General features: G+C 38.9%; 1 protein-coding gene across 15 annotated transcripts in view; it reads left to right on the top strand.

Moving 5' to 3' along the window:
* The window catches only part of USP28 (ubiquitin specific peptidase 28), an 82,347-nt gene that overhangs the window by 49,112 nt on the left and 6,762 nt on the right, over positions 1-26,473 (top strand). For 7 of the 15 annotated variants that reach the window (XM_049856652.1, XM_049856650.1, XM_049856655.1 and 4 more), the window contains 13 exons: positions 345-482; positions 1,690-1,763; positions 2,750-2,829; positions 5,155-5,303; positions 7,295-7,422; positions 13,119-13,214; positions 15,648-15,827; positions 17,546-17,760; positions 18,657-18,727; positions 20,113-20,341; positions 22,851-23,045; positions 23,890-24,029; positions 24,191-24,376. In XM_049856652.1, coding sequence (XP_049712609.1) covers positions 345-482; positions 1,690-1,763; positions 2,750-2,829; positions 5,155-5,303; positions 7,295-7,422; positions 13,119-13,214; positions 15,648-15,827; positions 17,546-17,760; positions 18,657-18,727; positions 20,113-20,341; positions 22,851-23,045; positions 23,890-24,029; positions 24,191-24,376 — 1,881 coding nt within the window. The other 8 variants (XM_049856653.1, XM_049856651.1, XM_049856660.1 and 5 more) reach the window with 5 other exon arrangements.

Below are 26,473 nucleotides of genomic sequence, written 5' to 3'. Positions count from 1 at the left end.
GTTCTTGTCAAAGGATGTAGCCTCCTGCCAGCTCTCTAACCCTTGCCAGGATTTCACCTTGACGATGCATTTTCCTAACAGGAGGGAGGGTAACAGCATCAGAAAATGAACATTTTACTTTTCGGACAATATTATCTCTCTGGCTCCTACATAAGTGTTCTTCAGTTTAGAGTATTCCATTCCATAGGCCTAGCAGAGTTCCTGTAACACAGTTTGACATCAGATGCTGATCTAGATCTAGATAAATATAAATTAGGGAGTAATCATTGACAACTTTTCTCATTATATGTTCTGGTTTTCAAAAAATGATGTTGTGAGAGTACTCATTGCTGTGTTTTCTACAGGAAAAGAGAAATATCGTGTTTATGCAAGAGCTTCAGTATCTGTTTGCTCTGATGATGGGATCAAATCGCAAATTTGTAGATCCTTCAGCAGCCCTGGATCTCTTAAAAGGAGCATTCCGATCATCTGAGGAACAGCAGGTACAATAAAGAAGGCCTTGTTCTTACCTTGTTTTCTTCAGACTTTTTGGAGGTTTCAAATTATGCCTCATTTATGTTACTGTAATACTGCTTCATATCAACTTTGTAAATTCTGAACATGATGTGGCAAGGCCATGGGTGCCTGTTTTTGCCTCTTTGTAATGCCCAAGAAACAGATAGTAAAAGTGTGTGTGTGTGTATCCATCTGTTTGTCTGTGGTGGGAGGCAGGGAATGGCAGTTCTGCAGGAAGGAAGAAATGATAGAAAGAATAGAAATATATAAAGACTATTAAAGTAGAAAGGAGCCCTGATGGTGTAGTGGTTAAGCGCTTGGCTGCTTACCAAAGGGTCAGTGGTTTGATCCCACCAGCCACTCTGTGGGAGAAAGATGTGGCATTCTGTTTCTGTAAAGATTTACAGCCTTAGAAACCCCATGGGGCAGTTCTACTCTGTCCTAGCGTCACTATTAATCAAAATAGAATATGGCAATGGGGGATTGAAGTAGAAAGAAGGAGGTTAGAAAATATTCCAGTGAGCCATAGCAGAGAGTCACTGAGAGAAGTAAAGTCTTTGGCCTGTACCTTTGTCTTGGGATTAAAAATAGAAATCATGTTTTTTAAAACTGTCTAAACCTGAGTTCAGGTTTTTCTGAGCAGTTTTCCTTTTCTAGACTTAGTACTTTCCTTTCCTTTCCCTATCTCCTATTAAAAAACAAAGCTGTCACTAGTAGAACAGCTTCTTCCCCATATAAATTTTATTTCTTTTTTTTTCTATTTAGATAAAGGTGCCTACAGCTCTACAAAATCGTCAAAGCATTTTCATAAGCGTTTCCATTCTCCATTCAGATCTCTACTCTCTACATTGTTCTAGAAGACTGCTGTCTCTTCTTTAGACTTTTTTCTGTTTAAGGCCTAATTGGGAGATTTTACTTCCTTGTTTTTCTCTGCCACACAGATAGATATGGCTGGAAGTGGTAGAGTTTCGATTTCCTTCTAGCAGCAACTTACTCAGAGGTTGCCTAACTCACCTTCTGTTTTACTTGTGGTCGCTGGGTTCCAATGTCCCTGGTATCTTCATGATATTTGGCCCTAAAAACTAAATCTTCTCATAGTAGTAGAATCTTAGTCATTAATGGGATAAAAACATTTTCATTTCGCTAAGTATAGTGTTGGGACTAACTCTTATGCAATTTATGCCTGTCTTACAGCAAGATGTGAGTGAATTCACACACAAGCTCCTGGATTGGCTAGAGGACGCATTCCAGCCAGCTGTTAATGTTAAGTGAGTGTTGAGGATTTGCCTGTACGATGCTTCCTACACACAGTGGTCCAGTGTGAATTAAGACATGGGAGAAAGCTACTGTTCTCAAGTAGAAATAGCTGGGTTTTTACTAGACTTCATTGGGTAACCACTGAGATATTCCTCATTGTATATCCCCATTGCCTTTGGCTTTCCCCTCTAAGGGTATAATCATCTTAACCTACCAATTTTTCACTAGAAGAACCATAATTCTTAACTTTGTTAATCACGTACCCTGTGTTGTAAAAGCCAAATAAATCCTAGATGTGAACGTAGTGGTATAATATGGATATATAAAATTTAATCTAAGACCAGTTTGTGTTGAAGATAGATTTTAGTCATTTAAGTGACTGACAAGTGAAATTTAGGGCCAAGAATTCATGTGTCCCTTCCATCTAATACAGATGCTGACAGATTCATTTCCTAAATTATTTTAACTCTAGGTAGAAGAATTGTATATCATAAAACAGTTTTACAAATAGCAGCTGACATAGTTAATAACAATTTAAGGTGGGCTTGTAGGAAAAAAACCACTTTCATTTCATTTCTGTTGTGCCATTGGGAAAACCCTTATGTATTTATTTGTAAAACTGCACGGAGGGTTCCTTCTTACCTCTACACTACTTTGTACCTTGTATACAACTGTCATTGGATATAGATGTATGTATGTATTGAATGTATACAGATACATGTGTTTGTCTACATATGTGGCTCGCCTACGGGACATTAAGCTCCTTAAGGCCAAGGATCATGCCTTATTGTCTGTACCTCCAGAACTCAGCACATGCAGAGGCATATACTTACTTGTTCAGTAAGTTTTTGAACTGAATCTGTCCAATACTTTAGAACATAATCTCGCTCTTTGGGGGTTGATGACAGTGCACTACTTGTTGCTTTTGAATGATGGTTGAGCTTAGTGTAGTACATATCTGATCAGAATGATACAGAATTGTCTCCCTCTTTAAAAGCAGCAACTCCAGCAACAAATGTGAAAACCCAATGGTGCAGCTTTTCTACGGTACTTTCCTGACTGAAGGGGTTCGTGAAGGTAAATTCTCTGCTCTGAGTTAATTCTAGACCTGTGACTTGTGACCAGCTCTTTCTTACTGTGTCTAGGAGGCAGTGCTTGTTAAATTTTCTCTGGGGAGGCAATATAATGAAAAGGCTTTGGAGCCAGAAAAACTCAAATCTGGGTGTTGGTTCTGCCTCTTAATGTCTGTGTAATTGGGGACAAGATGTGTAAGCTCCTGGAGCCTCAGTCTCTTCCTCTGTTAAAACAAGGACACTCTTTGTCTCAAACCCAAAACAAACCCAGTGCCGTCGAGTCGATTCCGACTCATAGCGACCCTATAGGACGGAGTAGAACTGCCCCATAGAGTTTCCAAGGAGTGCCTGGCGGATTCGAACTGCCGACCCTTTGGTTAGCAGCCATAGCACTTAACCACTACACCACCAGGGTTTCCAGCTGTGTCTCAGAGGTGTTATATTAACTTTTATAATATGTGCACAGCCCAGCTCTAGCAGTAACGTCGGACGTATAGTGATGTTACTTAAATTTCTGTGTTGATTTCTCTGATGTAATAACCAGCCTCAAAAGGTTTTGTTGAGTTAGGCAGCCAAAAATGTCTACTGTTGAGGCTCACCTAAGCTGCGTATGTGATGCACAATTTTTTTTTTAATTATGGAGAATTTCAAACACATACAAATAGAGTAATATAAAATTCCATGTTCACAGCAACCATTAGCCCCTGTCAGTCGTTCCCCACTCAACCCCTATCTACTTTTACCTCTCCCATGTCCTTTTAAAAACATAATCCAATACCACTATTACTGAAGAAAAGAGCATTTCTTAAAATCAAGTACCTACACGGAAGGTCAGCTCAACTGGACTGGACCAAAAGCAAAGAAGTTTCCGGGATAAACTGAATGCTTCAAAGGTCAGCGGAGCAAGGGCGGGGGGTTGGGGACCATGGTTTAAGGGGACTTCTAAGTCAACTGGCAAAATAATTCTATTATGAAAACATTCTGCATCCCACTTTGAAATGTGGTATCTGGAGTCTTAAATGCTAACAAGCGGCCATCTAAGATGCATCAATTGGTCTCAACCCACCTGGATCAAAGGAGAATGAAGAACACCAAGGTCACATGATAACTATGAGCCCAAGAGACAGAAAGGGCCCCATGAACCAGAGACTTACATCATCCTGAGACCAGAAGAACTAGTTAGTGCCCGGCCACAATCGATGACTGCCCTGACAGGGAGCACAACAGAGAACCCCTGAGGGAGCAGGAGATCAGTGGGATGCAGACCCCAAATTCTCATAAAAAGACCAGACTTAATGGTCTGACTGAGACTAGAGGAATCCCAGCGGTCATAGTCCCCAAACCTTCTGTTGGTCCAGGACAGGAACCATTCCCGAAGACAACGTATCAGACATGGAAGGGACGGGACAATGGGTTGGAGAGAGATGCTGATGAAGAGTGAGCTACTTGTATCAGGTGGACACTTGAGACTGTGCTGGCATCTCCTGTCTGGAGGGGAGATAGGAGGGTAGAGAGGGTTAGAAACTGGCAGAATTGTCACGAAAGGAGAGACTGGAAGGGCTGACTCATTAGGGGGAGAATAAGTGGGAGTATGGAGTAAGGTGTATATAAGCTTATATGTGACAGACTGACTTGATTTGTAAACGTTCACTTAAAGCTCAATAAAAATTATTTAAAAAAAAATCAAATATCTAGTCAGTATTCAAATTCAAGTATGATTGGTTCATAGGTCTTTCAAGTCTCTGTAGGCTCCCCTTCCATCCTTTTTCCTTGAAACAAGTGTTTTTTCTATAGTCCTCACTCTGAGTTTTGCTGCTTGCATGCCCATGATACAATTTAACACAATGCACTCTACTCCAACTGCTGTAAATTAGTTGGGTCTAGAGGTTTAATCAGATTTAGGTAAGGTTCTTTTTTGGCAAGTTCAACTCACAGGTGGCGGGATGCTCTTGAATCAGGAGGCACATAATGTCTGGTTGTCTCTCTGTTTGCAATGTTAGCAGCTGTTAATGATGAATGCCTGGACCCACTGGTTCATTAGAGGTTATCAGCAGCATAAAAGCACTTGTAATGAGTTTTCAGGAAGTTGTCAATTTAGGAAGCTACTCTCTCTGTGGAGTCCTGGTGGCGTAGTGGTTAAGAACTTAGATGCTAACTTAAAGGTCAGCAGTTCAAGTCCACCGACCACTCCTTGAAAACCCTACTCTGTCCTGTGAGTCGAAACTGACTCGATGGTACCTAACAACAACCACTGTCTCTGAGGTGCCAGAAGAGAGGCTATAGATAGGTGTAATGGTCTCTTTTATAAAATCAATCTTTCTTTGCCTAGGAAAGCCCTTTTGTAACAGCGAGACCTTTGGCCAGTATCCCCTTCAGGTAAACGGTTATCGCAACTTAGATGAATGTTTGGAAGGGGCCATGGTGGAGGGTGATGTTGAGCTGCTTCCTTCCGATCATTCAGTGAAGTATGGACAAGAGGTAAGTTAGACATTTTTCTTTGTTGTGCCAATGAGGAAGCCAGTTAAGTAGGACTGAGCTTTCAGGCAAACTAGTTTCCATCACATATTAAATAACTTTACACTTAACAAAACTTGAATTTGTCTTAAGTCTCTCATGAGTTGGTATGCATTAGTGAGCCTTAGTCTTTTAATAAATAAATTCTTTAGTAAAACTGAATTTGAGTTAATCATTTAAAGGTTGTATGCTGCTTCTGATGTTTTAAGTATGATCAAGTTTCTCTCTTTCTGTTGAAGCCTACCTGTACCTGAGTAGGGAGAACCCACTGCCCCCATATTTTCGGAGGGTAAAAGTACAGTGCTTAACACCTATGGTATGCCATTTAGAATATTTTCCCTATTATAGTATTTACTATTCTCAATTGTAAATTCTTCTGCCTTTGGTTTTAACATTTTTTAAATTTAATTTTTACTCATTCCTTTTATTTTGGGGGGTTGGAAAGAAAGGAAGTAAAGGGAGAGCAAGGGTAATTAATACCTCAAAATTCCAGTTGGGTTAAGATTTAGTAAGTAGCATAATTGTCAACACTACGCAGCTTAGATTATTCTCTTTTCAGCACACTTCGAGGCAAAATTGAGGCTTATATTAGAATTTATCTCAGCAATTACTATAGGAGAAAGGAAAGCTTTTTTGAGTTAAAGTAGGGAGCCTAATCTGAGCCTTGTGAAAGTACCTTAGCTGTAGAGCAGTGTTGGAACGTGGACAGAGCACCTGCCTCTAGCTTTTCAAGAAAAGAACTAATTCCTGATGGGACACATACCGTGTGTACATAAGTACAGACCAGATATATTCACTCACAAAAGAGAAGAGACCTTTATTGAAGAATGGGAGCTCTTTATTAAAAAAAAAAAAAAAAAAGGAGGGGGGAGAGAGAGAGGAAATCATTATGCTTGCTTAAGTTTAGCCCTGAGGTAATGAAGCAGCCCTCTGGCTATCTGGATTCACCTTGTAGTGCCTACAGGGTATTGAAGGGACTATAGCTGTTTACATCTTTGGTAAAGGGAACATTTTAAAGCTGTTGACATGAACCTCTGGCATACAGGTGAATTGAGCAGAAATGCCTTTCTTGGTTTAGCTTTTTCTGATCTGTCATGAGTGACAGTTGGAATCTTTTATAAAAGTCAATGTTTTCTTCTCTTGAAATTCAAGGTAGCATTATAGGTTGGTTTGACAGGGTTCCTTATGAGACATTTATAAATTCTTGGAATTAAAAGATTTTCTCAGAAACTTGAAAAATCATAATCATGAGGCTGTTTCAAGTTTCTTTTTAAGGTATACCAAAAAAACCAAACCCAGTGCCATCGAGTCATTTCGACTCATAGCAACCCTATAGGAGAAAGTAGAACTGCCCCATAGAGTTTCCAAGGAGCGCCTGGAGGATTCCAGCTGCCAACCTTTTGGTTAGCAGCCGTAGCACTTAACCAGTACACCACCAGGGTTTCCTTTTTAGATATAAAGGGAATCTGAGTTACAGTTAGTAGACTGAATAAATCGTACATAATACATTTTAGCTAATTCATGGAGGCAGTTGTTTCCTTTCTTAGTTATATGTTGCTTAGATCAATATTTCTAATTATTTGTTTCGGCTAGCTGTTTTCATCAGGTTTTTGAGCCTCTTTTGAATGCTGATGACTTCATGAGTTATATAGATTCTTGGGGCAGTTCACATGTTTGAGGGTGGGTATTTTTGAGGATGATGGTTGGGCAAAATGCTGTTGACTGGCTAGTAAATTTGGGGTTTTGAGGAATGTCTAATGATATTTTTTAAGAGGGCATGATTCTGAGTGATTATTTCCTTTAATATTGGGATGAAAAATGCTTTAGTATGAGTTTGCTTTGAATATAAAGTCCATAATCCTAAAGAAGAATGTTTGATGAGGGATACTTTAAAGCTGGCTATTGCTATCTCCTAAAATTATTTTTTTTCTTCCGCATTTCTACTTCTGACACAGTGTTGGTTTACAAAGCTACCTCCAGTGCTGACCTTTGAACTCTCAAGATTCGAGTTCAATCAGTCCCTTGGTCAACCAGAGAAAATTCACAATAAGCTGGAATTTCCTCAGATTATTTATATAGACAGGTGAGTTCTTTGGTTGATTCTAGTCCTGATACATTCAACGACAGTAGAACTGTCCTCGTGCATAGGAATCATTTGGAGACCTTGATAATATGCAGATTTGGATTCAGTGGGTCCCAGGCTGGGGCCCAAGAGTTTGCATTTTTCAAAGCTCCCACGGAGATACTAATGATGCCCCTGATCTCTGTACCACAGTTTGAGAAGCAAGGCTTAAGGTGAGAACCATGCAGCTTTGGGGTGAAGAACAGTCTGTGGAGTAGCCACAGTGTGTGCTTTTCTAATGTGAATACTATTTGTATTCCTGAAAAAAATCCTAGGCCGAGCTTATTTTATAGAATTTCAGTTGTTTTAAAGTCTAGTTAATTGAGATACAGTACAAAAAAATTTAAGCATTCTTAAGTGTGTGGATGATGACTTTTGACAAATGTATAGTCAAGTAGCCACTATCAATGTCAAGATACAGTGCATTTGCATCACACAGAAGCTTCCCATGTTCCCCTTTGCAGTCAATCCCTTTTGCTCACCCAGAGACCTGGCAACCACTCGGTGCTTGTTTTCTAGCCCTAAAATTTTGTCATTTTTAGAACGTCATATTTGTGAGATTAATAATCACTGTGTACCTTTTTCTAACTGTCTTTTTTCACTTGGGATAATGTTTTTGGGATTCATCCATGTTGTATGTATCAGTAGTTTGTTCTTTATTATGAGTTGGAATCCACTCAAGGGCCTCTGGTAGTCGTATTCTGTTAAACGGATGTACTATAGTATTCCATTCACCAGTTGATGGACATTTTGCATATTTCCAGTTCTAGGCTATTATAAATAAAGCTGTTATGATAATTTGCACATAGGTGTTAGTGTGGTTTTTAGTTCTCTTGAGTAAATACCTAGGAGTGGAATTAGTGGCTTGTATGAAGAGTGTATCCTTTATAAGAAATTTCCAAACTGTGCCCTAAAGTGGCTGTACAATTTTACATTCCCACCAGCACTATATGAAAGCTCTGTTTGCTCCAAATCCTCATCAATGCATGGAGTCGTCGGTCTTTAATTTTAACCATTCTGGTGAGTGTGTCATGTCTGCCATTTGTCGTACCGTGGTGGCCTGCGTGTTGCTGTGATACCAGAAGCTTTACTGCCGGTATTTCAAATACCAGCAGTGTCATCCTTGGTGGACAGGTTTCAGTGGCGCTTTCAGACTAAGGTAGACTAGGAAGAAAGACCTGACAGTCTACTTCTGAAAAAAATTGGCCAGGGAAAACCTTATGAATAGCAATGGAATATTGTCATAGTGCCAAAAGATAAACCCCTCAGGTTGGAGGACACTCAAAATATGACGGCGGAAGACCTGCCTCTCAAAGTAGAGGCGACCTTAATGATGTGTGGATGGAGCCAAGCTTTCGAGACCTTCGTCTGCTGATGTGGCATGACTGGAAGTGAGAAGAAAAAGCTGCAAACATTCATTAATAATCGGAATGTGGAACATCTGAGATATGAATCTAAGAAAATTGGAAGTTGTCAAAAATGAAACAAAATGCAGAAAGATCAATATCCAAGGCATTAACGAGCTGAAATGGACTGGTATTGGCCCTTTTGAATCAGACAATCATATGGTCTGCTGTGCCATCCAGGAATGACAAATTGAAGAGGAATGGCTTCATGTTCATCGTCAAAAAGAACATTTCAAGATCTATCCTGAAGTACAGTGCTGTCAGTGATAGAATGATACCCATACGCTTACAAGGAAGACCAGTTAATACAACTATTATTCAGATTTATGCACTAGCCACGAAGGTCAAAGATGAAGAAATTGAAGATTTTACCAATTTCTGTAGTCTGAAATTGATCAAACATGCATAATTACTGGTAATTGGAATGCGAAAGTCGGAAACAAAAAAGAAGGATTGGTAGTTGGAAAATATGGCGTTGGTGATAAAAACGATGCTGGAGATCACATGGTAGAGTTTTACCAGACCAATGACTTCTTCATTGCGAATATCTTTTTTTCAGCAACATAAATGGTAACTGTACACATGGATCTCACCGGATGGGTTACACAGGAATCAAATTGGCTACATCTGTGGAAGGAGACAATGGAAAAACTCAGTATCACCAGTCAGAACAAGGCCAGGGGCCAACTGTGGAACAGACCATCGGTTGCTCATATGCAAGTTCAAATTGAAACTGAAGAAAATTAGAACCAGTCTACGAGAGTCAGAGTACGCCCTTGAGTATATTCCAGCTGAATTTAGAGACTTTCTGAAGAATAGATGTGACACATTGAACACGATTGACTGAAGACCAGACAAGTTGTGGGATGACATCAAGGAAATCATATGTGAAAAAAGTAAGAGGTTATTTAAAAAAGATAGGAAAGAAAGAAAAGAAAAGAATGGATGTCAGAAGAGACTCTGAAACGTAGAGTTGCTAAAGCAAAAGGAAGGAATGATGAAGTAAAAGAGCAGAACAGAAGGTTCAAAGGACTGCTTGAGAAGACAAAGTATTCTAATGAAATGTGCAAAGACTTGGAGATAGAAAACCAAAGGGAAGAACATGCTCAGCATTTCTTAAGCTGAAAGAACTGAAGAAAAAATTCAAGCCTCTACTGCAATTTTGAAGGATTCTATGACCAAAATATTAAATGACACAGGAAGCATCAAAAGCAGATGAAAGGAATACACAGAGTCACTGGACCAAAAAGAATTGGTCAATGTCCACCTAGTTCAGGAGGTAGCATGTGATCCAGAGCCGATAGTACTGAAGGAAGAGGCTCACGCTACACTGAAGGCACTGGTGAAAAAACAAGGCTCCGGGTGTTGACGGAGCACCAGCTGAGGTGCTTCAACAAACGGATGCAGCGCTGGAGGCGCCCACTCAGCTAGGTCGAGAAATTGGGAAGACAGCTACGTGACCATCTGACTGGAAGAGATCTATATTTGTGCCATTCCAAAGAAAGGTGATTCAGCCGGATGCAGAAGTTATCAAACAATGTCATTAATACCACAGACAAGTAAAATTTTTGCTGAAGATCATTCAAAAGCAAAAGTACGTCACCAGGGAGCGGCCAGAAATTCAAGCCAGATTCAGAAGAGGACGTGGAACCAGGGATATCATTGCTGATGTCAGATGGATATTGGCAGAAAGCAGAGAACATGAGAAAGATGTTTACCTGTGTTTTATTGACTGTACAAAGGCACTTGACTGTGTAGATCATAACAAATTATGGATAACATTGCAAAGAATGGGAATTCCAGAACATTTAATTGTGCTCATGAGAAACCTGTACATAGACCAAGAGGTAGTCCTTAGAACAGGACAAGGGGATACTGCCTGGTTTAAGGTCAAGAAAGGTGTGCATGGGGGTAGTATCCTTTCACCATACTTAATCTATATGCTGAGCAGATAATCCAAGAAGCTGGCCTATATGAAGAAGAATGTGGCATCAGGATTGGAGGAAGACTCATTAACAGCCTGCATTATGCAGATGACACAGCCTTGCTTGCTGAAAGTGAAGAGGAATTGAAGTACTTCCTGATGAAGATCAAAGACTACAGCCATCAGTATGGATTACACCTCAATATAAAGAAAACAGAAATTCCCCCAGATGTACCAGTAAGCAACATCATGATTAATGGAGAAAAAATTGAAGTTGTCAAGAATTTCATTTCACTTGGATCCACAATCAGTGCCCATGGAAATAGCAGTCAGGAAATAAATGACACATTGCATTGGGCAAATCTGCTGCAAAAGACCACTTTAGGTGTTAAAAAGCAAAGATGTGACTTTGAGGACTAAGGTGAGCCTGACCCAAGCTGTGGCCTTTTCAGTCACCTCATTTGCACATGAAAGCTGGACAGTGAATAAGGCAGACCGAAGAAGAATCTATGCCTTTGAATCAGTGTGTTGGCAAAGAATATTGAATATACCATGGACCACCAGAAGAATGAACAAATCTGTCTTGAAAGAAGTACAGCCAAAATGCTCCTTAGGAGCAAGGATGATGAGACTTGTCTTTCTTTGGACGTGCTATCAGGAGGAACCAATCCCTGGAGAAGGACATCGTGCTTGGTAAAGTAGAGAGTCATTGAAAAGAGGAAGACCCTCCATGAGATGGATTGACACAGTGGCTGCAATATAGCAACAGTTGTTAGGATGGCTCAGGATGGGTAAATGTTTCGTTGTCTTGTACATAGGGTCACTATGATTTGGAACCCACTCAACGGCACCTAATAACAACAAAAGTGAGTGTGTAGCAGTGTATCCTTCTTCTTTAATTTGCATTTCCCTGTTAACTATTGATGTTGAAAATCTTTTTGCATCCTTGATGGTCATTCATACATTTTGCTTGGTGAAGTGTCTCTTCAGATCTTTTGTTTCACTTTTTAATTGGGTTGGTTATCTTCATACTGAGTTGTGAGAGTTCTTTATGTAATTTAAATACAAGTCTTTTATCAGATAGGTGTTTTGCAAATATTTTCTCTGCTTGTATTTTGTTTCATTTTCTTACCAGTGTCTTTAGAAGAGCACACATTTTCAGATGTAATGAAACCTAGTGTCATTCTCTTTTATGATTTGTATTTTTTGTAATCTAGTTGAGAAATCTTTGCCAACCCAAGAGCATAAAGATTTTCTCTTTTTTTTTTTGAAATTTTGTGGTTTTAGCACATGTTTAGTCCTGTGACCTATTTAGAATTATTATTGTATATGGTGGAGATAAAGGAGTTTTTTTGGGGGGAGGGGGCACGGAATTCCAGTTGCTCCAGCACTATTTGTTGAAAGACGCTTCTTTGTCCTATTGAATTATGCTGGCACTTATGTCAAAAATCAATTGAACATATATTTTGGGTCTATTTCAGGACTCTATTCCACTGTTCTTTGTCTCTTCTTATGCCAGTGCTACATTTTCTTTGTTACTGTAGCTTTACTGTAAAATTTGAAATCAGATAATGTGAATCCTCCAACTTTGATCATTTCCAAATTGTTTTGGCTATTCTAGGTTCTTTGCATGTCTATACAACTTGTCAGTTTTCTGTAAAACAGCTAATGGGATTTTGTTTGGGATTACATTGAACCTATAGATCAGTTTGGGTAGAGTTGACATCTTAACAATAGCGAGTCCTTCAATCCATGAACGTAGTATAACTCCATTTATTTAAGTCATTATTGTAATTGTTGGTGTACCTGTCTTTTTCATATTTGATTAAATTTAGCCCTAAATCATGTTTTTGATGTTGAATTATAATAGCATGTTTTTAATTCCACGTTCCCGTTGCTTGTTAAGAGTATGTAGAAATGCAAATGATTTTTTCTTTCAAGTGACTTTCTATTTTTTGACCTTGCTAAATTTACGTATTAGTTCTTTGACTTTTTGTAGGTTCCTCAGGAAAATATACATAGATGATCATGCCATCTGTATCTAAAGTTTTATTTTTTTCTTTGTCTGTAATCTTTTCATATCTTTGTCTTACCTTATTGCACTGGTTATACCTGCAGTTCAGTGGGTGTGGTGAGGGTGAACATCCTTGTCTGATCCTGATCCTAGGGACTGTCTTTCACCATTAAGTGTTGTTGTTAGCTGTAACTTTTTCATAAATGTCCTTTATTTGGTTGAGGAACTTTCCTTGTATTTCTAGTTTTCTGAGACGTTTTGCTATTAAAGTTTTTAAATATAGATTGTATGTTTGGGATTATTATTTGCCTAGGTACATGTATAGGAGCAAAGAGCTTATTCGAAGTAAGAGAGAATGTATTCGAAAGTTGAAGGAGGAAATAAAAGTTCTGCAGCAAAAACTGGAAAGGTGAGTCATCGTTCACACCTTTGGGCTTAGAAATGTGAAAGACTGGAATATTAAAATCAGGTAATTTTCTTATATTTCATAATTAATTCAAAGTTCAAGTATTAACTAGGGCATTTTATAATAAAATAGGTAAGAAAAAAATTTCTAAGAAAGAAGCAGTCTTCAAGATCAGCTAATATCCACGGCAAACAGTAGTCCCAGAGAACTTGTAACCCAAAGTCACACAGCTGTTACTGGCAGTACTGTGGAAAACTCAAGTTCTGATTTCATAGCCCTTTGCTTTTTCTGTGCCTCTTGTCATCTTTTTCACAAACATAACTAATAACTGTTAGATTGCTCCAATCCATTTTTCTTGGAAAAGCTGGCTCTGAAGTTTCTGGTATAGATAAAAAGCAAAGTTGTTCAACTGAGAATAGTGCTAACTGATTTGGATACACACAGAATCCTTTCTCTTACAGAGAAATCTTTGTGCCTTTTTTTTTTTTTTTAATTATTTGTGCAGAATCACACTGACTTACTAAGGAGGAATCCATGTGATTTCTTTTTAGTCTAGATAGATTCCATTGATTCAGCAGTTCAGGAAATCCTAAATGCTGTCAATGCCTTTTTCTCCCTTACTTAACAATTTGGCTAGCACAACCCCTTTTCACCCACTGCATTGCTAGGTCGTTATTTTCCCTGAGAGACAACACTTTTCATAGCAGGCCCAAGATAGGCCAGTTGCCATTTTTTCCCCTCAGCACCCCGTCTCCCTCAATAAGAACTTATCCAAGATGTATTGTGACCATTTCTCTATTTGTCTTGTTATAGATTTGAGCAGAGGAGTGATTCCTCAAATACTGTCTTGGAAGTGATTTGCAGGATTCCAGATGGGACAGTACTTTAAGGTTTTAGTTACAGTTTGTAAGGCTGGATATTGTCAATTGTTCATACAGACTCAAACATACCTGATGTTTCATAGATCAGAAATACTGAATTCACCAGTAACTAACAAGGTGTTCTGGTTTATTTAGATTTTAAAATGGATATAAAAGCATTTCCTATAGCATGATATTATTTTTGTTTTAAAATCAAATGACTTAAAATTTCAGATAACTTTATTTGTATTTTTGTAAAAGGGTACATGTACATGTTTGTATATGTGTGACACACTTCTGGGAAAATATGTAAGAAACTGTTAGTGAATACCACGAGGTAGCAGAACCTAGGTGGGCGGTAGATGATTTTTATGGTTTGCTGTCTACTTTCTGTGTTTGAATTTTCTTACCAGGTGTATGCATTACTTTTATGTTTTAAAAAATAAAGATATCCACTGTTTCTTCTCTAAGATAATACTGAAAAGAAGATTTCCTACTTAGAGTGTAGACATCTTTTTTGAAGCCTTTTTTGCTGTGATCTCCTATCTGACATAGGTACTACATTGTATGAAGTAGTTGCTTCTAAAAGTTGTCTAAAGGAATTCAAGTCAATACAAGAACAGGAAAATGATGTTATAAAATCCAAGATAAGTTTCTTAGAAAAAAATTGTTCTGAGAAGTAATTTAAGTATCATATTAAAATGCAACAAATCTGGGAAAAATTACAGTTATAAAATGATGAGTTAAAATCTGTGGCATTATAAATATTGTGTTGCATATGAAATGACTGCAGTAAGAAAATGTTTCCTTTGGTTATGGCTAGTCATATATTTGGCTAGTCATGTATTAATTTATTTAACAAACAAACACTGAGTGCTTAAAAAGACATGAACTGTGTGTTGTGGGATAGAAGAGAAGGGTTCAGTTCATATACTGTAAGAGTTCAGGTGGGGAGATGCTCTTGCCAGCATTTAGGGGATGAGATATTGAGGAAGATGTCACAGAGAAAGTAGATCTTGAAGGATAAGTAGAGTTTATAAGCTGGTAATTGCTGAAATGAAGGTGAGAAAATACATCCAGGGAACAGAACATTTCTCTAAGGTTCCTCTATCTTTACATATTCAAGTTTTTTTTTAAATGAAGTCTGTAGTTCTCTGCGGTGTGCAAATTCTCTTTCCCCTTTACATTTGCACACTGTGAAGTGCCTTTGCTACGTATCCTTTAACGTGTGTGTTGCATTATACTTTATTTTCCAGTAGTAATTTCATTTCATAATGTCCTTACATGATTTTCCTTAGTTCTGTATTTGTTTCTTTTTTCCACTTTATTGAGAGAAGAAAAATATGGAGTGACTCCATTTTGGTTTTTGACGTAATCCCAGAATTATGGGGTTACTTGTACCAATTTGATTACTGTATAATCAGTTTGATGATTGTACAGTTTAAACTGTAGATGTTATAGTGAACTATAAAATTCATTAACTCTCTTACTAACATGTGCTAGTAATAGCACAGTGTTGGGTATTACAAAACGGACTTGGCCAGTAAAGGACCACTGCACTGTCCTTACCGCTTAGGTATGTGAAGTATGGCTCAGGCCCAGCTCGGTTCCCACTCCCGGACATGTTGAAATATGTTATTGAATTTGCTAGTACAAAACCTGCCTCAGAAAGCTCTCCATCTCCAAGTGACACACGGGTGACATTACCACTTTCTTCAGTGCACTGTCCAGTTTCTGACCTGACGTCCAAGGAAAGGTAATGAAAAATGTTTTTATATGTTAAGAAACTCATTCTCCCTGCCCCTACCCCCACATGTTAATATTTTACTCATTCGTCAGTACATGGAAATATGTATCTGGGTTGTTGTTAATTGCTGTGGAGTTGATCCCAACTCATGGCGATCCCATGTGTTACAGAGTAGAACTGCTCCCTAGTGTTTTTTGGCTGCAGTCTAAACGGAAGCAGATCCCAGGCCTTTTATTCCAAGGCACCGCTGGGAGGTTCAAACCACCACCCTTTAGGTTAGCTATCAGTGCAGAGCACCACCTAGGGACCACGTATCTGGGTGAAACATACCAAATGTTAAGAATAATTACCTGTAGGGGGTGGCATGAGTCTGGGAGTAGGGTTGGGTGACTTTTTTTAATGATGTTTTTGTGTATTTTATGAAAAATAAATGTTTTTAATTTGGGGGGGCAGGCTATTTAATTGCATAAAATAAAACTCCCTAGTATTGTTAGACTATTAAAGTTACAGCATGTATGTGTGGGCACGGTGCGATCCTTTCTGCATGTATTGGGTTTATTTCTCCATATGCCTGTGTCCTTGGAGAAAAGAGGTTTCCTCCCCCGTGTGTGTGTGTGTGTGTGTATGTGTAAGGGTGTGTGTGTGTGTAAGGGTGTGTAAGGAATTAGGGCTTCTTTTAAGTCAAAGCTAAAGGAAATTTTGTGTTCTTCAGTTTTGGTGTCAAATAAACCTGAATACAATTAGAAGCTTATATTATATTCCTGCTAGTTTGTCTACTTGCCGTTTGTACTCTGTTTGACAATAGTTAACTAGTAGGTAATTAACATTTACTGAATAGCTGCTTTACATACTGTATTCTCCTTTACAACGAAGATGTTTATTTTGTAGATGAGATTACTTACCTGAGGCTAATAATTTTTTCCTAGCTAAATACAAGCTAGGAGTGGTAGAGCTGGGTGGGTGGGAGCCCAGGTGGCATAGTGGTTCAGCATGTGGCTGCTAACCAAAAGGTCAGCAATTCGAACCCACCATCTGCTCCACCAGAAAAAGATGTGGCCGTCTGCTTCTTTAAAGATTACAGCCTTGGAAACCCTATAGGGCAGTTCTACTCTGTCCTATAGGGTTGCTATGAGCCAGAATCAACTTCATGGCAATGGGTTCGGGTAGAGCTGAGATCATCTGGCTTTTAAGTCATGTTCTCTGTACTCTTCCAAGATGCCATCTCATTTGTACTACCCAGTTGGATGTTCAGCTGATACTTCATTTTTCTGCTTGTGTATATTTTGTTCCTGGATGGATAGTTTTACTTGAGTCTGTTGAATTTTGGTAACTCTGTAGCTGATTCCTTGATTGTTCCAGTCACAGTTTTCCTTTTTTATCTTCCTTCTTGTCCTCTCTTGGTGAGAAGGCAGTACAGTAAGTGGTTAGACAGCATGAAGCTTAGAGTCAGGCACATCTGGGTTTTAATTCTTCTGTGTCAAGTTCTTAATTTCTACAAACCTCAGGCTTATAGTTGGTAAAGTGGGGTTAGTAACAGTATCTGCCTCATAAGCAAGTTGAGTTAGATGAGATGATGCATATAAAGAAAAGGGTTTTGCTCAGTACTTTACAGAGTAAATACTGAATAATAGCTGTACTTTTTGATAGATCTGCTAGCTTTCCAAAGTGCATTAATTTAAGCCAAAGCCATCCCTTACCATATGAGCATGGTTTTTGTCTTCCTTCAGTACAAGTACAGAAAGCTCTTCTCAGGAAGTTGAAAGTACCTTTTCTTCTCCTGAAGATTCTCTACACAAGTCTGAGAGTAAGCCACTTACATCTTCCCGGTCTGCCATGGAAATGCCCACACACCCTGCTCCTCGAACAGTCACAGATGAGGAGATAAACTTCGTTAAGACCTGCCTTCAGAGGTGGAGGAGTGAGATTGAACAAGATATACAAGGTTGGCTCTTTTAAAATGTGTCAAGTAGTTATTCTTTGCCTTTTTTGTTTGTTTGAATATCTGGAGGTCAGCATCTTGGGCATATTTCCTGCCATTGCCTTAAGGGTAATTATGACTGCTTTTCCTAAGATTGGTTCACACGCCCATTCTACAGCTGTGGAAAGAAAGGCCCTCCTCAAGATTTCTGGGTATTCCTGGGAAGCTCAGGTGCTCAAGGTCACCTTTGGCTGGGATTTATGTGCCTCTGCTGATTTCTGTTCAGTTAGCTGTTTATCTCAACCCTGACTTCACTTGATCCAACCTTAAAATTTAGCTTTCCTTTATTTCTAAGGTCGTTTCTATACAAAGCATGCTTTACTGAATGTTAATGAGGCAGAGAGTGTTTGAGCAATGCAAACAATGTAAAATTAAATTAGTCAACATTTTATTCCTAAAAGTCCTTTGGCCTCATTGCCATGTTGCTCAGACTAAACTTCTCCTTCCTTTCTCCTTTTATCTATGGAGCAAAAAGTGAATAAAAATCCAGGTTCCTCCTGCATTCTTATTCAGAGAAATTTTGCCCACTTCTTGCTCTTCTTTCACATCCTGTCTCCGGACCATATATTTTATACCCATGTGACATATTAAGGTCTTTTAGACAGTTTTGTCTTTAAGAAATTTTGGTGCTAGATATAAAAGATAAATTTTTTTTTAACCTCAGTGTAATTATCTTAAACTAAAAGCCTTCTAACCATAAGTACTAGCTGCTTTAAAACTACGGAGACCTTCGTGGTTCGTAAAGTGAAGCTGAAATCATCAGAACCCCGGGTGCAGATAAGCAGCTACTTTTTGCTTAACTGAAGTTGCCAGTGTGACAGGGAATGAAGGATCTAACTTTAAGTATTCTTTTTTAACAGACTTAAAGAATTGTATTGCAAGCAGTACCCAGACTATTGAGCAGATGTATTGTGATCCTCTCCTTCGTCAGGTAGAATGAAAATTGATGGGAAAGTAGTCAAGGCATGTTCAAATGGTGCTAATGGTAGATACAAAAAAAAAAGTTAGTTTTTCTGTGAAACTAAACGGGAGTCTCCATGTGATATAAGAATAAACTTAAATAGAAATGGGTGTTGTTTAGTTTATTTTAGGCCAAAGAAAGCAATATATCTTTTACCAACAATAGAACCTATGACATAATTTTGTCACACAGTGTTTTTTCGTACAGTAGAAAGGTTTGCTGTCATAATGTTAATAAAAATTTCTCACAAGATGGTAACTTAAGTGGTGCAACGGGGAAAACCAGAACTAGGTTATTCATCCTTTCTAAAAGACCACCCTTTTAATCCCTCATTTAGCAGCATGCTTTCAAGCTTTGTTTCTCTAATAACTTATGACTTCACAAGAGAGGTAGCCAGGGCAGAAATTCTTACTATCCACATGAATTTTTGTTTAGATTAACACTGTGGGCATGAGGGAAAAAGAGCCTCCGCCCCGGGATATGACTTAGGCACTGACTTCTGTGTGGATGGACAGAATGGCTGTAGGAGTAGAGCCCTTTCTAGAGTGGCAGTGAGGTGCAGTTGTGGTGTATAGCAGGAACCCACTGTGTGTATCCTGGGTTTTTCCCATTTTCTCTTATGTGCTATATTTCAGAAATCTTCACCACTAATAAAAATGTGTCAAGGTACTGATTGAGTTTAATTTGATTTTGTGACATGTTTTCTTCTTTCACCAATATTTATGGAACACTTAAGCATTGCTCTATTTTCTCCATATTGAAAAAATAAACATGCTTTTCAAATATTAAAACAATATGTATTTAAAAGGGTCTTTAACCCAGATAGGTGAATAATCACAAGAAGAAATACAAGGAGCATGTGACTGATTCATAATGAAATATGCTGACTTAAATTTTAGTACCAAATATAATAGGCATAGAACAAGATGGCTGCCAAACTTGTTGTTGGCCCCAAATATGGTAAACATTTTCTCAGAGTGAGTGGCCAAGGTATTCTAGTTTTGAAGTAAACTGAGTTTGGAATTGGGGGTAGGGGGCAGTAAACAGGTCTAGGTTAGCTTTGGTTTTAGATGTATAATCATAGGGGTTTAGAATGGGAAGAGACCTCAAAGAGGTCTTCTACTTCAACTGTATGGCTTTAAAGATTCGGGAACTGAGGCATAGTGATCGCTTCCAATGGCCTAGATTGCTCTGTTTTTGTTAGTTCATCTTGAGCCAACAGGATATTTTGATGTGAACCCCATATCCAATACTTGTAAACAGTCCATTTTTCTATATCTAATAGTTGGGAATAATTTTGATTTTAATAACCTAAACTCTATCAGATACTTCCTTATTTACCTTTTGATTTGCAGGTGCCTTACCGCTTGCATGCAGTTCTTGTTCACGAAGGCCAAGCAAATGCCGGACACTACTGGGCCTATATCTATAACCAACCCCGACAGACCTGGCTCAAGTACAATGACATCTCCGTTACTGAATCTTCCTGGGAAGAACTTGAAAGGGATTCTTACGGAGGTCTGAGAAATGTTAGTGCATATTGTCTGATGTACATTAACGACAAGCTTCCCCATTTGAATGCAGGTAAATATCTTAGCAGAGCCGTGAATATGAGAAAAACTGCACTGTCCAGAGAAAGGAATGGTCTTGTACTTCTTTTTAAAAAATGTAAACTATGTTATTATTATTGTAAAGACATATTTCATTTCAAAAATACTAATAGTACAAAAGGAAAATTAAGTTTGCCTTCCTTCCATCCCCGAGCCCTGGTCCTACCTACTTCCCAACAAGTATTCGCTATTAGGTTTCTTATGTAGCCTTTAAGAATTGTTCTATGTATATGCTAGATTTTATCTCCCTCCCCTTATTTTTTGCCCATATGGGATATTTTTCCATTCTGTTCTGCATCTAATTTTTTTTCAATTAATCGTGTATCTTAGCAATCTCTGTATTTTCATAAATGGGACTGACTCATTCTTTTGAACAACTGTATAAAAATTCCATTGCATTTATTTAACCCGCCTCCTGTTGATAGACATTTAAGTTGTCTCTAGTTTTTTGCTTTCTTGTTGACATCCTTTTTCACACATTTTTGCACCCTTTGGAGAATGGCCAGATTTTAAAAGTGGATTTGCCTGAATGATTTCATACTTCCCACAGTGCTGTTAATACTAAGAGCAATCGTAATTGTTACCATTTATATCGATACTTTACTCCTTACACAGGCTTTGAAACTGCTTCTCTAATGACTTACAACCCCCCAGAGGAAGTGGACAGGGCAGAAACTCTTACTCTCCACACTTTCCAGCTGGGCAGCAGGCCCGGAGAGATTCTCCAGTGTCCAGAGTCGTAGAGCTAGTAACTAAACGGCAGGCCCAAGATTCAAACCCAGGTCTGACTCCAGATCCTGTGCTGTGTTCAGCTTCCATTATTCTGTCTCTTCCGTTCACGTCTTCTCTGAGAGGTCTATGACTGACCAGCATTTCACATTTAAGATCACAGAAAGCTTTTTTTTTTTTTTCAGTATTCCAGCTTTACTGTGTTGCGTAAATAAGAAAACAATCACATATTACTCACATAAGACATTTTTCTTCCTGATTTGCTGGTATGGTTGACGGGTGCATGTTGAAGAGAATGATCACTTAACAGTAATTCATTCTTATTTGTGTTTTTGTCACAGAGTTAGAAATGAAATTTGATATAAAAAAAAAAAAATTTTTTTTTGATATTTCTGTCATAGCTTTTTTTTTTTTTTTAACTATTGTGGTAAGTAGATACAGAACAAAACATTTGCCATTTCAACATTTTTTACGTGTACAATTCAGTGACAGTAATTACATTCACCATGTGCAACCATCACCACTATCCATTCCCATATTTTTCCATTATCCTTAACAGATGCTCAGTACCCCCTAAACAAGGAGTTCCCCTCTGCCACCTTCCTCCTGCCCCTGGTAACCACTAGTAAACTTTGGTCTCTGTACATTTGCCTAGTCGAAATATTTCACATAAGTGGGATCATACAATATTTGGCCTTTTGTGACTGACTTATTTCACTCATCAGTGTTTTCACAGTTCATCCATGTTGTAGTGTATATCAAGAATTCATTTCTCTTCATGGCTGAGTAATATTCCATTGTATGTGTGTACCACATTTTGTTTATCCATTCATTTGCTGGTGGACATTTAGATTGTTTCCATCTTTCAGCTATTGTGAATAGTGCTGCAGTGAACATTGGCGTACGTGTATGTGTACATGTATGTGTTCTGTTTTCAGTTCTTTTGGGAACATACCTAGGATTGGAATTGCTGAATTATAGTCCATCATAGTTTTTAATAAGCAAGTATTATTGACCATATAACCATTGCATTAAATTGCTTTCTTATAGCACAAAGTTGTATGAAATTTGAGACGGTCAGATTTCCCTGGGAGTCCCTGGGTAGTGCAAACAGTTAACGTGCCCAGCTGCTAACTAAAAGGTTGGAGATTCACGTGTATCCAGAGGTGCCTGGTGATCTACTTCCAAAAAATTAGCCGTTGAAGACTCTAGGGAGCACAGTTCTACTCTTAAACTCATGGGGTCATCATGAATCAGAATTGACTTGACAGCAGCTAGGTTTTTTGTTTGTTTGTTTTAAATAAATGTCTTGGAATTCGTCTCTAACCCTCATGAAGTGAACATTCTCATCAATAATAGGCACAGTGGTGAAACTGATAAAACAGTTTAGCTTGAAATTCCCATTGAATCTCATGATTTTCTGAATTCCCCAGAAATGTTTGATGTGTCCTTGGTACTTTGGTCAATGATTGGTCTCTATTCTGTATCTTTACTTTCCATCATTTATTCATTTTTCATTCATTAATTTATTTAATGGATATTTAACGAGTGTCTGCCTATTGATATGCCAAGCACTGTTACTGGTGTGTTGTTGACTGTTGGCATTATGTTATTACTATTTCTGATATCTCATGTATCTATGTATTTTTGATAAGGAGGAAGAAAAATGACAAAATGTCTTATTTTCTTCCTTTCTAGAAAGGACCTTTTGCTAGATGGCATACCACTTTGATTATGTCTTTGTTCTTCTTCAGAGACAGCCTCAAATGAATCAGATCAAATGTTGGAAGAACTGGAAGCCCTGTCTGTTGAACTTAAGCGTTATATTCAGGAAGATAACTGGAGGTTTGAGCAGGAAGTAGAGGAGTGGGAAGAAGAGCAGTCTTGCAAAATTCCCCAAATGGAATCTTCCACCAACTCAACATCACAGGATTTCTCTACATCACCAGGTATCTGAAAAGAGTATGTATACCAGTGATCTACTGATATTCATGCTGTGCTCCCTAAGCCAGCCCTGTATACGTTAGCTGATTGATGCCCCAGTCGTCCCATAAAGTCAGTATCGTATAAGCTGATGGAGTAACATGTGGTTTTAGAATGTGGTTTCTGATGAGCAGAAGTTACATCAGAAAGACTAACTAGCTACCTGTACTTCCACTGTGTACGTAGCTTTTGCTTATTTTCTAGGTTGTAGGAGAAACTATGATAAGATTAATAGGTAGACTTTATGAATACAGGTAGTCCCTGACTTACGATGGGGTTACGTTCCGATGACTCAGTTGTAAGTTGGTTCTGATGTAAGTTGGATACCTCATTTTTTTTTCATTATTGCTTTTTATCATCAGTATCTTTATAAATCATAACATTGAACGTCTGAGAATGGTAACATCAGCAAATTATGCTCTGCAACATTGTATATAGTACATATTACTAACAATAAGATGTACCCCCCAAAAAGCAGACTGTCATAAGTACAGTTCATCATAACTTGAATATGTCGAAAGTTGGGGACTACCTGTACTGTTCCCCCAGGGTGGTCTTTTGTTGGTAGGAAGCCTTCTTGGCATAAAGGAATGTGATGAAATTGGGGTGCATGGTAAAGTTTACAAAATCATCAATGAGTTCTTACTGAAGTAGCCATTTCTTATAGTCATTAGTTTCTAGGAGTAATTTGTATAGTTTTTTAAAGGTTAGGAGGGTTTGTATTAAATCCTTTATCCTGCTTGTGTTTTATCAGAGTGTGCTAGACTTTTTTATCGTTAGATGCTAATACCTTCATGCCATTCTCATCAGAGCCTTCAGTGGCCTCTTGTCATGGGGTTCGCTGTTTGTCATCTGAGCATGCTGTGATTGCCAAGGAGCAGACTGCCCAGGCTATTGCAAACACAGCACGTGCCTATGAGAAGAGTGGTGTAGAAGCGGCGTTGAGTGAGGTGAGAATGACTTGGAATCCCAAATTGAAGAGGCCCAGTCTTTCAGCAGTAATTGCTGCAGTTTTCTCATGTTTCTATTGCTCTGTATCTCTCCTGCAGTTAACCAACTCCTCTTCATTTCTCTTTTTTCCTTACTCTTTCTGTCCATTCTGCTGCCACAGCTTAAGGAAGCTGAACCCAAGAAGCCCATGCCCCAGGAAGCAGACCTTGCAGAGCAGTCAGAACAGCCCCAAAAGGCTAATGAAGCAGAGTCTGCTGCCCAGCCTAATTCTGAGGTCTCTGAAGTCGAGATTCCCAGTGTGGGAAGGATTCTGGTTAGATCTGATGCATATGGATATAATGAGGAGGTACAGAGACAAGTACAGGATGTAGCTGTTTGTCGTCAGTCTGTATTTCCTTCTCATGTGGTTGCATATACTTTTTTAAGGTGCCTGGCAATAGTTAATTTTTTATTTTTAATCATTGAAAGGTTTTGGTTTTATAAAGTCATTTGTGTGGCCTCTAGTTTCCAGGTGGCTGTAAAAGTACTATTCATCTTACTAAAACTAAAATATTTGTGTATTCAGGATATACACCCAACCTACAGTACTGCATTAGAATTCTCACCGCAAATACTTCCCCTCTGAGAACTATAATTTAACTAGATTCTTCAGCTATTTTTAGATGCACATCCTTGTTCATCCTGCTAAGTTAGAGAGAATGTATAGAGGTAGCTTGCTGTGAACAGCATCTTTACATGATGTAGAAGGCTGTAAACGCATACAGGAACATGTGTCTGAAACTTGGCTTGTAGTAGAGGCCGATCAAAGAGCACACAGCTATGCGTCCCATCGGCAATCTGTTCACCTCTCTTTCATAGTGTTCTTTTGAACCTTTCTTCTGTCCTCTCTCTCTGTATGTATTGTGCCTTCCTGTGGTAGGTGATGCTGAGCCCTGCCATGCAAGGGGTCATCCTGGCCATAGCTAAAGCCCGCCAGACCTTTGACCGGGATGGGTCTGAAGCAGGGCTTATCAAGGTATCACTGTTTTTCAAATTCTAATCCTTAAAACACAGGTATAATATTGGGGCAATAATTCTGTGTGATGGGAAAAAATGGGATTAAAAGTGTTTTTTGAAGCTCCGTAGACACATCCAAACTCCCTGAGGGACCAAATTGCTGGGCTGAGGGCTGTGGGGACCATGGTCTCGGGGAACATCTAGCTCAATTGGCATAACATAGTTTATAAAGAAAATGTTCTACGTTCTACTGTGGTGAGTAGCGTCTGGGGTCTTGAGTGGTCATCTAAGATACTCCACTGGTCTCACCCCTTTGGGAGCAATGAAGGGTGAAGAAAACTAAAGATACAAGGGAAAGATGAGTCCAAAGGACTAATGGACCACATCTACTATGGCCTCCACCAGACCAGGTCCAGTACAACTAGAAGATGTTGCCCGGCTACCACCAGTGACTGCTCTGACGGGGATCACAATAGAGGGTCCCAGACAGAGCTGGAGAAAAATGTAGAACAAAATTCTAACTCAAAAAGAAAGACCAGACTTGTTGGCCTGACAAAGACTGGAAAAACCCTGAGACTATGGCCCTCGGACACCCTTTCACCTCAGTCGCTCCTGAGGTTCACCCTTCAGCCACAGTGGACAGGCCCATAAAACAAAATGAGACTAAAGAGGCACATCAGCCCAGGGGCAAGGACTAGAAGGCAGGAGGGGACAGGAAAGCTGGTAATAGGGAACCCAAGGCTGAGAAGGGAGAGTGTCGACATGTCGTGGGGTTGTTAACCAACATCATTAAATACGTGTACTAACTGTTTAATGAGAAACTAGTTCTGTAAACCTTCGTCTAAAGTACAATTAAAAAAAAAAAAAAGTTTTTCACTGAAGTGAAACAGAAATAATTGGCTTTCCACCATTTCCTGTCCAACTAATGGGCAAGCTATCCCGCAGTACTGAGTGCTTCTCTCCTCACACCAAGGCAGCCTTTGCTAGCAGGGCCATTCTGTGTCACACCTGGCCGGGAGGGTTTTGTTACTGTTGCTGTAGGGAGGTATCTGTTAATAAAGCTGTGAATGAGATTTGCCCTTGTAGTTTCAGGGCCATAATATTAGGACATAGGCCAGACTTTTCAAGGTACTTACTTGGATAAAATTGTATTTATGTGGATATTTAAAATTCAGGTCAGTGGGACTCATGGATATACTTAAAACTAAGAAAATGAGTTTCTTATGAGTACAGTATGTCTTTGTTACCGGAGTGTTACCAGAATGCTAGAGGAGCTTCACCTCCTATGAAATGGAAATAACGTAGATTCTGTAGTTGCCTTGTGATTGCTTATGGCTTATTCCTTAGAGGTCTCAGTCTCATGAGAACCTCTCACCTTTGGGCATCAATTTCTTTGTGCGAAAGTCCTCCTCAGTGGACCCTTTCCTAACCATCAGTTCTGTCTTTA

This window comes from Elephas maximus, chromosome 17 (genome assembly GCF_024166365.1).
Source record: "Elephas maximus indicus isolate mEleMax1 chromosome 17, mEleMax1 primary haplotype, whole genome shotgun sequence".
NCBI lineage: Eukaryota > Metazoa > Chordata > Mammalia > Proboscidea > Elephantidae > Elephas > Elephas maximus.
The sequence above is the reverse complement of the archived record's forward strand: the minus strand, read 5'-3'. Positions and strand labels throughout refer to the sequence as shown.